The sequence below is a fragment of the Syngnathus scovelli genome, chromosome 20, assembly GCF_024217435.2.
Source record: "Syngnathus scovelli strain Florida chromosome 20, RoL_Ssco_1.2, whole genome shotgun sequence".
NCBI lineage: Eukaryota > Metazoa > Chordata > Actinopteri > Syngnathiformes > Syngnathidae > Syngnathus > Syngnathus scovelli.
In genome coordinates, this window is record NC_090866.1 from 7460266 (window position 1) to 7472966 (window position 12701).

General features: G+C 37.5%; 1 protein-coding gene across 3 annotated transcripts in view; it reads right to left on the bottom strand.

Moving 5' to 3' along the window:
- znf395b (zinc finger protein 395b) overlaps positions 1 to 3890 on the bottom strand; it is a 9358-nt gene extending 5468 nt beyond the window's left edge. For 2 of the 3 annotated variants that reach the window (XM_049756822.1, XM_049756821.1), the window contains exons 1-2: positions 3725 to 3890; positions 704 to 864 (exon numbers count right to left, since the gene is read on the bottom strand). In XM_049756822.1, the coding sequence (XP_049612779.1) occupies positions 704 to 814 (111 nt within the window). In that variant the 5' untranslated portion in view covers positions 815 to 864; positions 3725 to 3890. Of the gene's footprint in view, positions 1 to 703; positions 865 to 3724 lie in introns of those variants that run through there. The other variant, XM_049756823.2, reaches the window with a different exon arrangement.
- Positions 3891 to 12701: the final 8811 nt, after the last annotated feature.

Here is a 12701-nt window from a genome sequence, read left to right on the forward strand (position 1 = left end):
TTTGCTATAGCCACAAATAAAGCTGTTGAGAAAATATTTCCTGTCCATCTGTGGTGTCCTGCCTGCGGACAATATGGCTTACAATGGAGGCAGTATGAAAAGGGCAATGAGTGCCAACCTCTAGCAGAAGACCTAGAAAGGATGATCCCATTTGTGTGGGATCACTTTCGTTCTGTGCAAGAGGAATCATAACTGCCAATATAATGTCGTGAAGGCAATAAACAGAGAAAATTATTACGTGGACTTGCACACTCTAATGAAAGCCAACACGATTAGTTTTTTTTTTTTGTGCTTCTCATAAGTGTAGTTAAAAACTACAACCACAAAACGACTCGGCATTGAAAAATATATACCGCCCAAATTGTTATACAAAAAAAAGTCACAAAAATTTGAGCTACTCTATGTTCTTTTCAATGGTCAGAAAATAGTTTTAATATAATTCGTATCAGGGAAATACCCTAGCCTCAGTATTTCCCAAATTAAATTTTAATTTCAAAACACCTCGCTCAGAGATATATTTTCAAAAAGAGTCTGAAATGTTTTAGTTGGTTATTTAAATCTACACTTGATGGACGACTAGGAACCCCAGAGACTCATTTATTTGCATACAAGCAATAAAAAAGTCATTTACCCATAATGTGTCCCATTTAACATTGTTTGTCATTAACTGAAATGGAAAACTGATCTCAATCTGTCTCCTCACCACAGTGCTGTGCTGTATTTCAGGTCTACCCACGGCTTGCGAGTCCCGCAGTCCCGCTGGTGACCCGCCTGGCTCGGATTGGGCTCTGTCCTTGGATCTCATAGCTGCCATGGTGCTGCTGCTGTGCAGTGTGGGGACTCAGCAGTCAAGCACAAACGTCCCTGTGGGTAACAGTAAGCATGAGATAAGATGCAACTAAAATATTTCAAATTTAAAAATAAACAGATTTTTTTTCTAGTTAATCCAATTACTTTGATTACCGACCACCTAAATATCCCTAAGTAGATTTCTTGAGGTTTAAACACACAAGGGTCAAACTGACCCCAAAGAATAATGATTTACACAGAACATTGAAAATATCTCATCATCTTGATTTAATGTCTACACTGATGTCCCCGATTAATTTTGTAAAGCTCATTAACTATGAAGCCAAACAATTATGGCAATCATTTATTCATAGGCATTAACGCTCCTGTTCTGTTTGTTTCTCAACAAAGAGTCAGCGTCAGAAAACCCTCAAAAATTATTTATACCTTACGATTAACTCCATTATAAACAATTTAAATCAATATTTAGTGAATTACCTTTCACTGATCTTGCTTCAATCAAAATGATTCAAAGCTTATTTACCATTTAAAAGATGACCGTTAAAATTGTTTTCATGTACAAAATATCTTAATGAATGATTACCTAGATTAAGCCAGGCAGACCAAGTTGCATACCTGAGAATTACTTTTAAAAAAGCCTTTATTATACATAAATATATTTAAATATGTATACATGAGCGCTTGACTCCTGTATTATTTGTGTATGTGTGTGTAGTACACACAAAATTAAGATTTGAGAACTACGTTCCTCAATTGAGTCTCTTGCTCGGGTGCTGATGGAACAATAAATTCACATCGATATTAAAAGAACGGAATGTACAACGCTAAGTGAGATGTGTGTAATCATTAAGCAAAGTGACTTGCACCACCACCACACGCTTTGAACGTAATACTGTACTTGTACAGTTTTTGTTTTATATGATTTATTGTCTGGGTTTTTCTTTATTTTTTAAAATCCATACGGCTGTTAAGAATGCTCAAATGTAACTTATCTTAAGTGTATAGTTATTGTAGGTTTTATCATAGCAACAGGCTTGGATTTATTGAATTGATATTATTTTTTACAGTTTTTTTTGTGTCATGCGATATTTCACAATTCAGCGGTCGACTCAAATTCCGCTGCAAGCAACAAAATGCAGTAATGTAAAAAATAATGAGAAATTCGTGTGTAAAATTTATGGTGTGCTCTTTCTGGCTGAGCTTATATTCACAAATATTTTGTAATAAAACATTGGTGGAAATACAGGCCTCATTGTCCTCAAAAAACCCTCTGCAATGAATATGATTTTATTGGAATTGTATTAAGTTTGGTCTGCTGAAGTTTATTGACCTAAACAATTGGCTGCATTGGCCTTGTGAGATTTTCCAAAGCACTCGTCCCATCAAAATTTTAACTTTATTGCAGGAATCTGAAGAAAACCACTATTCAGATGTCCTGGCCAAATGTAATAGCTTTGGGTAGTTCTTTCTCCAAATACGCGACAGACAGCATGATGAGTTTATGTCATCTGATGATTCATTATGACCTACCAGTGCAAGGGTAAAAATGTAGCTAATGGTGCATTTACTAAAGTAGGAATAATCCATGGTAAATAAGAGCCATTTAAAACCAGTGACTTTCTTCTCTGTTTTGAATGGGTTGTTTTAACAATATGAGGGCTCAAATGCTTAATCTCTTTATTTTTATCAAATTGTAACCAGTGGTGGTTGTTTACATTTACAAAGTACATTTTTTTTCCCAGCCGATTTTTTTTTTTCATAGAACACGCTTCATCCCTCTATGATGCTATTACATAATCATGCTCCGAATCAACAAGAAACAATAAACAACGTGTATTTTAATTCATTTCTGACCAAGGTAATTTTAATTTGTATGCCTGTTATTTTGAGCTCAACATGAAAATCAATAAGGTGGCAGTAATCTGCATTGCACCGTTTTATTATGCATTGCATGCAACTAATAGTCTCAAAGGAATTCTATGAGGAGAAAGCTAACATGGTCAGTCTACGTCATAAATCATGTTTCATCATCCCTCGTCGATTCTATGAGTTTGTAATAAATTTTGACTCGAAAATCTACTGAATAACATGGAGAGATGTTACGCCTGTCGTTTGCTTTCTACCTTTCAGGTCGAATTTCCCACCCTCTGTGAGGTCTTGAATGCAGCGTTAAACCCGAGCCTGCCAAGCCGTTCCACCAATCACATTCGAGTTTGTGTAGTAAACAAGTGCGATAAATATGGGCGGGCGCCTCCGCTGATTGGCTGGCAGCTCCTTTTTCGGCACACACCCCCTTTCTGACAACGTGTTCGGACACGAGTTTCGCCGGGAGGCGCTGTGTTGGACGACGGGGTAATGCCGAAAATAAATGTTTTTTTCACGCTAACACACTCATAAAAAGGGACGTATCACATTAGATCACCAGGGTGGCAAATAAATCATGAATAAAATGACAAAGCAAACGAGTATGTGTCAATATTTTGACCGGAATGGGGTCAACGTCATCAGTCAAAAGCACGGTTATGCTGATCAAATGGGGCTGGAATTATAAATACGCAAGAAATGAGTTCAAAGAAAATGCACAAATATTATTATCGAAAAATGTGCATGTTTGTTTACATTCTGCGGCACCTTCGTCGCAGTTGCAAAAATGGGATCATAATGTCGAATGCAAGTTCAACTATCTGCAACCCTCCTTGTTTACATCGGTTGTTTTCTCGAGTCGACGCCTAATCGATGACTATACAATATTTAGCATTCGGCTAAGCAAAGTTGCACTACATCACCGATCTCCGCCGGGCGACGCAACCCCAACCCCCTCTCCGTCCACGCACTGCTTAAGCAAAACAATATTTGCATGCACTGCGTTCAGTCAACCGTATGCAGTGGGAAAAAGAAACATTCTTGTACTTACGCGGTCGAACCGGACAGTAAAACCGTCCCTTTGTTGCTGAAGCGGCGATCGACGCCTGTCCCACCGCTCGCCGGCCGTCAGAGTGCCGGGAGAAGGAAAGGAAGAAGGGGGTTGGTCTGTCGTGGTACGTGCGTCTACGTGTGTCTGATTGCTGGAGCAATGCCGGGCTGACAGCTGGCCACGCAGCCCTCATAGCAACATACAAAGTATGGCCGTGAGGGCTTAGCCGGCATCATTACATATCAGACATGATTTAATTCAGGACCTACAAACCATTATAATACTAATTGTTATTATCACCAGTACTATAGTAGTAATAATAATTCAATTTCCATATTATTTACATTTCCAAAAAGTGGTGTCCACAGTCTGGCTTGTGGGCCATTTGCAGCTAGCTGCATTTTTTTGGTGGCCCATGCATATAATAACTATAAAAATGAATTCAATTTAAGAAGTTAATTAAAGTGTAATGCTACAATTAATCACACTTTTACACTTGTTTTCATCATTTTCTGTGGCACATTGGTGTTCTTTCATGGTACAGTGTTTGGGAATCCCTGCATTAGACTGTGATGGTGTACTTTATACAATACAATAATTTTTTATTTATATACGTATTGTGGTCTATTCATCTATTCATTTTCTATATTCTTTTTATGGTCAGTGAGCTGGAGGTTGGACTACTTGGCAGTCAATTGTATGGCATTTATGTTGTGGTCAGTGAAATGTGGCGTGTCAGCAACAATGAGGATTATTTATGCCTCTAAAATCAATGCTAATCTAAAAAACATTTCATTATAGCTATAACTTGCATTATTTCAAGGAATTTGTTGTAAACTTTTCCGCAGTTACATATTTTGACCAAATATGTTTACAAATTTACATATTTTGAATTAACAATAAGTATTTTTGTCTGACCCTTTATTCACCCCTCAAAGCATGGGAGATCAAATGCGACACTGACCTGAGTGTGTGTGTGTGAGAGAGAGAGAGAGAGAGAGAGAGAGAGAGAGAGAGAGAGAGAGAGAGAGAGAGAGAGAGAGAGAGAGAGAGAGAGAGAGAGAGAGAGAGCAGATTAGTGTCGACTGTCTGCACCCTCTCTGCCAGACATGCAGTCAGCAGGGATTTTCTGGTCTGAGCACTGCTCTCACAAAGAAGTAGAGGAAACCAATCCTAGTCCCAATCTCATCCCTAAACCAGACACAATTCCTTTGGTTCAGTGCCACCATCATGACACCCACCAACATTAGTTGAGAGTGATGTTATAATTTCAACAACATAGAGTAATAAAGTAAGCATCAATTTTAGTATCAATTATTGAATGGGGAAAATGGAAAGCTGTTTTTATCTCGTAATGGCACCCCCACCATATAAATTAATGGTGCCATTATATTTGGAATATCCATATACATAAAGTGAGGACATAACATACATACTTACTTTATTAGACACAATAAAGACTAACACAATCTCATTCTATAGTGCCGTCTTTCGTCGATTGTGTTACATGCAATCATTTTCATTTCATACTCCGCTGCAAACAACTTTAGTTGATGTTTGCGACTTGATGAAACCAACCTATTATCTGCAAAAGGCAGAGAAGCACCTCTCAGGTGGCCAATTCTGACCCCTCAAGGTCTCAATGTCTTCCATGTGCCTGGAAATTCTATTCATAAGGTTCATGAACAGAATCTGGGACAAATGGGACCTTAGTGTATTTCAACCCACAGATACAGTTGAACGCCTTGTCCAAATCTACATAGCACATATAGATTGCTTGAGCACACAGGCACATTTTAAGACCCTGCTGACAGTGTAGAGCAGGTCCACTATTCCATGACTAGGACAATAATCAAATTTCTCTTTCTGAATCAGAGGTACAATTCACAAGGCAGACCTTCCACTCCATAAGACTCACATGGACCTTAACGGAGAGACTGAAGAGCCTCTAGTTGTATTGCACCCTCTGTTCCCTACTTTAAAAAAACAAACTACCATCCTGATCTGCCAACTCCAAAGCATCATAAACTAAATGTTGCATAGGCGTGTCAACCAAGACAGCCACAAAAAATAAAAAAATAAAATTCCGAGTCTTATGGAGAACCTCATTAAATGGCTTGCTAGCAAGATAGCTAGAAAGCTAGATAAGTCCAAAATAAATAACGGAAGGTCCAACTTTTTTTCATCATTGACTTGCTTACAGAAAAGTAGGCTATTGTTTTCTGTCTCGCAATAAAATAATTGGACGGATGTACTGTGCTTCAGTGCTAGAGTCATGTAGAAAATATTTGGTGGACCATGACAATTGCTATAAAATACATAAACACAACCGGGCAGGAAATATTGGTCTCAAGTGCCAAGATTCACATCTATTTCTCGCCTTATACGCATAGAGAGTGCCCCGCCTCTGTTACAACCCAACCCATTCAACATTTCATACCAACCACCAACAGGAAAAAGGTTGTGCAAAAATGTTTTATTTAGGAGTTCGTAATAGTGCTGATTATTTCTATTTCTAATATTCCCTATGGTAAACAGTAAATCTGAGGTCCACTGTGCAGTATATATTTAAAAAAATCCTCTCTAAGGTGTTCCTTTTCCTAAATTGTCTTGACAGTTTTTTTTAAATATGTCCTGTACCTTGCAAGACAAGTTTCCCTTTGGTACAATAAAGTATCTGGATGGAAACTGCAGCTCGGCAACGAAAGAAAAAGTTCTCCAGCCTTATGGCAGGGGGCGCTAGTGAGCCCAGGATACCTCATGTGCCCTTGTAGAATAAGAGATCTCCAGTTCAAATTTACAATGAACAACTGAGGAGCAGTCGTTAATTTATTTCGTTTTACATTCGTTTTTTACATTGGAGGATTACATATGAAAACTCAAATGATTTTCAATGATGGATTTTTGGTCGAAGCAGGAAGTCATCAGTAAAGGAAGAGCAACTCTGGAGTTAAAAGGTTGGCTCGGACAACGGCACTTCGGAGCATGTCTTTTCAAACGGAGTAGTACGCACAATCGAAAACATTTGTATGTGTGAAGACTGCTGATATGGGATTTTAATTAAAATAATTCAAATCAAATAATGAATGAGTCACTCGTCTAGAGCATCGTTCCCCAACTTTTTTTGTGACACGGTTAGGTGTCGGACAAATTTTACCGGTTGGGGGGGTGACGTCAGTGTCTCCCCAGTCATGAACCTCACGTCACTGCCTATTCATCTCACAAAATAATTCAAGCACCCAAGTGACCCAACTTTGCCTAAACACATTCAAAAGACAATTTCACAAAATATAGATCCTTTAAACTCAAACATTTCTACGCATTTTCATTCCATATTGGCTGGTGAGCTGCATACTATTTGTGATGCTTGTTTCTGCTGCCCTCTAACGGCCTAAAACAACATTGCAGGAGTCAGCGTTGTTTTTCGGCATACCAACGCCCTCAGGATTGTCACTTGGGTGTGTAGTAGTATTGCAACACGAGAGTAAGACAACTATCTCTACCACACATGGTATGAAAACTGGCATTGCAAGAATTGCAACCCCACCCTCACTTTAAATTCTCATCACGGTAAGTTGCCACTCCCAAGTTTTCCCAATTAAACTGAGGCCATCAACTGCTTTATCTAGATTTTTCAGAACCTGAAAAGACAAATAAAACAAACTGTATATAAATTCATCATCAACAGACACGTGTGAATATCAAATTAGAATTTATTATATTAGATAGATGATAAAAAAAGAATACAAATGCAAACAGATGTATCCCTTAAAAGAAAGCAACCCTGCACCAAAATTCACATTATGCCCTCTTAAGACAATTGCACACAAATTATTTTATGGTTAGCGAAACAATACCAAACACTCATATTAGAACTAAATAAAAATAAAAACAAATCCCCTAGAGATCAAATCCTGTTTAGTCATCAAATTTCAGGCACCATTTTACAAATAATGATTTGTTTCTTCACACGCTAAACAAGTCGATTAACATGCTTAAGTTAAATGAATTGCCATGTTTGCATTTAATTTGCCGGTCAGTATGCACCTTACAATCTAGTTCAACATTGTGGAGAAAAAACACTGAATTATTGCAACGGCTAATGTCTTTTCCACACATTCACTCACACACGCCCGCACAAAAGAAGTTATAGAAAACGGGGAAACAAAAACAATAACAAAAAGCTTTATGGGAAAAATCGTCATACATGAATCTTTGCGGTTTCCTGAGTGTGTGCAGATAATTAACTCCAGCAATAAAATGTTTTGATTTCCTTATTGGTCACCGTAAAATCTGTTTCACTCCCAAGAACAAGCATATAGACGATTTTGGATTGTCTCTGGATCTTTAATGACATTTACTTCCACCATTATTTGTTTTCTCAATTCACAATAAGGTCCAAATATATTACTTCAACGTGAGCTTAATTTTATTTTGATTTTTTTTGACAAAACATATTGTTTGACTATTTGATGTGAGTGTTTTCTGCTATTAAGTGAAAGGCCTGACATGGTGAAGTCAGTACAGTAAGATGAAGCTGCCCTGTAACCTGCCTCCCTCTTTGTGTCCATTCGTCCATTCAGGACAAAGCCAACAGTGGAAAACTGGATTTCATTGGAAAGGAATGTTAAGTGTTAATTTGTCCTCATATCTGCCTCTTGAAAACAAACTTTAACTTTAAAGGAGTGTTGCAAGCAGGGGCTTAGCTGACTGCGTTGACTGATCTCTCCAGTGTACTCTTTGGCATGCTTTTATGATCTCTCCATGCTGTATAATTTGAGTCTGTAAAATTGGCAAGGAAATGCAAGCAAGTTAAAAAAAAAAAAGGAGCAATTTACAATATGTTAAATTTCATGAGATACTAACTTACCTCTGCCATCAGCCTGTCATAAAGATAAAGAAGAACAATAAATGCACAATGAAAATATTGTGTTCCCACGAACACGGTCACATGAGAGTAAAACCTCTGAAGTCAAACATCCATAAAGTTTTCCCATTCCAACCAATATCTACCTATTCATATATTCAACTCGAAAGTTAATTTCAAACTTAAAAAATTGAACGATTTTAAGGGCGCCTTATAGCCTGAAAAATACGGTAATATAGAAAGTAATTACATAAGGTTAGCATGTTAGCCTAGCCCATCTTGGTATGGGACAGGTGTGGAGTACTGGTTTGTAAACAGTGGCGGCCCTAGAAAACTGTTTGGCCCAGTAAGAGCCAGGTATCATTTGCACAATTTGGCCAAATGAGTCAGAAATAAAATTAAATCACACAACGGGTAAATCTCTCAAAATTTCCGTCTACTCTTCTTCAAGTAGAATTCATCAAACTCCTTTTTGAAACTAACCGGCTTATCTGGACATGATCAGACCTAACAAACTAAATTACAATTGGAATGCATAACATGTTTTTGTCAAGTGTGAAGTCTATCACATGACTTTTTTTTCCTGAAACTAATCAGTAACAATGAATGCGGTCTTTCTACACAACGACAGTTAGCTTGTTGTCGACTATGCTTAACTTTGTGTGTGTTTAAATGATGAGCATAATATGTCACGGAATATTTATCTTAACTCTGACAGTGTTATTCAAATGAAGACTAATTAATAGTGAGTAATGAAATTCAGACCTCTGTGTCCTGTTTTGAAATAAGTTATGATTAGGTGAGAATTGAAGTTAGCTTTTATTTTACCACCAAATTATTACTGTTTCGCATTATTTAAATAGGGTCAATTTGAAAAGAATTCTCATTTTTCCTGAGCTAAAGTCCTTAAAATCTGTGAATCATGTAAACTTGTTTAGTTGATTGCTATGAAGTGAAATATATTAAGTAAAAATTTAGTTTAGCTGAAAGCACAATTATTCCATATAATTATAGTACACTCTAGTACTGACATATTTAACATCTGCAAACCTACATTCAACCTCCCTTGTCATATTTTTATTGTTTAAAAAAAAATGTGACCCTGGGATTAACCTGCAAAATAATTACTGCTACCTGCTTTTCATAATTTATGATGCGCTTCATTGAAACAAATAAAATTCATTCATTCATAATTACATAATTTGCGTCTCAAAAGTAGTCACTGAATAACAAATTTGCTCTTAAAAAAAGTTATTTAGAGCCTTGATTTGCACAAAGTTTCATGGTTTCCCCTGGAAGTAATTACGCTATAGTTGCAATTCCAGAGGAACAACTTGCTAATTTAAAGGGCGCTGCATCATGAATGGAATTCAGAGTGACACGTGAGAGGAAGAGGAAGAACGAGTCAGTTCATACCGCCGTGCCTCCTCCGTTCACATCGTATGCGGTGCTGGAGCTCCTGAAGATAGCAAGAAACAAAGTTAGGGCTTGTTCCAAGGGTGTGACAGTACGTGGGATGTGTGTATGTGTATGTGTGATTCTGATTAAGTGGACACTATAAAAAAAAAAATCTAAAAATATAAATTATATAATCATAATATAAAAATAATGACAGTCATTAGAAATATACCAACACCGTTAGGCATAAAGTACAATTTTTTTCACAAATCAATTTTAATTGTCCTCACTTGGATCTGTGATTCAAATAAAATAGATATCTAAAATAGATGGGCTTATATAGTCTAAAATATTAAAAATTATTTTCTCTCTATCACAACGACATGTTAATGTCAACAAACGAACCGTATTTTTGTTTTCTGCAAAAGTGATGAGATGTAAGAATTTTACCATGCAGGTAAAATCGTTCGCTTCGATAACTTCATTTGCTGATTGGCTGGTTGAAATCACATGGTTCAACCACTTATACTTAGGCGTGGAACTCACCTTAAATTGAAAGAATGAGCTACCAAATATGTTATGAAATAGAAGACACAGTGATCTTGTAAACAAATCAAAGCCATTTTGCTTTTTTTTATTAGGTAACAACTAAAATGATTCTTATCTATCTCTACAGCCGCTGTTGCAATTTCATTCTTTTGAGTGACAAACAACTCTAGGAATGTACTCAGCAGCAGATAAGAGTGCATTTTCATCGACTCAGTCAGACCGGGCCTCCGTCACTGGTATGTTTGGCAGTGGTGGGTGTGGAAACACACGAATGCATATCTAGGTGCGTCCAAAATATTTTTATACAATTGGGTCATTTGTCCGGCCGTAAAGATGTTACTGTGATGATCCAAGTAGTGGCATTTGGCGATTGTAATATTTAAAACCCCTTGTTTCCTCTTTTTAAACAGGCCAACACCTTTCCACAAAATCCACCCATCAAGTCTGACAAGTCTAAGCTTTGTCGTGGGAAGGAGATTAATAGCCATGTAGAGTCTTGCATTTATGAATGGACAAAAACGAATCATATTACAAGTCAAATTTGTATTTGTTGGTCATGATTAATCCGACATATACAACGATTCTTCAAAAGGTGTGGCAGTGTATGATGATTTGACTTACTTCTGACAATTTGTGCAGAGGGCGACCAGACTAATGCTGACGATAAGAAAGACGACGAGGGAGATGATGCCCACCTCAGCAGACGAAAAAGACGACATCATATCGAACATTGGAATCGGAGCCATTGTGGACGTGCTCTGCGATATAAGCAAACCAAAAAAATGATCTACCACCAATTGAGAAAATGATCCAGGTAAGATCATTTCTATCACATAAATGACATGTCATGTGTACAATGCTATATCACTTACCAGTTTGCGCTGCTTGACTCACTTGTGTGTCACCAACTGCTGCCAGTCATTCAGCTCATGTCACGGTATTATGCGTTGCAAAAAGGCAGGTACTTGAAGGAGGGATTCATTTTCATTGGTGTCCTGCTTGTCTTGAAGGAGGTGCTCACACAAGCTTGATAACCAACCCATTGTACTTAAGCTCAACCTGAGAGCAACGCCTGTGCACCTACTACGTACCTGCTGCATGCACATTCCAAGCACTGTTGTAAAACTGGTATTTGAATAGTATGATAACTTGTGTCATCTGAATAGACGTCTAATAGACGTCTATAGCATAGACGTCTAATAGACGTCTAATCTAATCTAATCGTCTATTAGACATCTTTTTGTTACACTTTTAGACGTGTTTTAGCCGAGACGTCTGGTTAGACGTCTATTAGACGTCAAAATGCTGGCAGGGGTGTATCATTAAAATCACAAAACAGAAATATTTCATCCTGTATTGTAGTATTGACCTCATCATAGGCAAAACATTTAAAAACACGTCGAAAATGAGAATGACCCCCCCAAATCTTATTTCCATTCATATCCTGTAGGTGAAGCGACACCTGCTGGTTGGTTCTGGTCATTGCAATACTCAGCTCTAATGGAATGTCACAGTGGAGTGCGAAATACATGCGGTGGAGTAAACATTGTTATCTAATTGGATGTAGTCTAACACTGCTAGTTAGATACAATTGTAATCCATTCTCCGAGGTTTTGATTGGGGAGGATGGAAACTGCCATAAAAATGCTTTATTAGTCCCTTTATGGAACAAATGGTAGCAAATTGCAGCAAATTATAAAGTTATTTTTAGTGGACCTTGAGAATTATACTAATGAATTATATTATATCATACCCAGCTGTCCATTTTTCCACCTACATATCATCTAATGGGCTTTGACTTGTAAGATGAGGTCAAAACAACCATAAAACACTACATCTTCTTTAAGTATGGTTTTCTGGAATCTTCAACATTTTTTCATTTGTCGTGTCATATGATAATGAGCCTCTTATTGGTACAGACACACCCTTGCATGTTTTAGGTGCAGCCAAGATAATGGTAGAATAGGTCAACAATGCAATGGATCCTACTTTCGTGGGGTTATAAGGAGCTCCTGACTGAGAGTTGTGATTTTAATATTAATTAAACAGGATGAAGACAGCTGACGCACCAACATAGTTTGACATTGTTTCAGTTTTATTAACGCTGACTGCGTGTTTTGCTAGATGGTTCACCTGTTACAAAATAGACAAAGGTCACAGCGG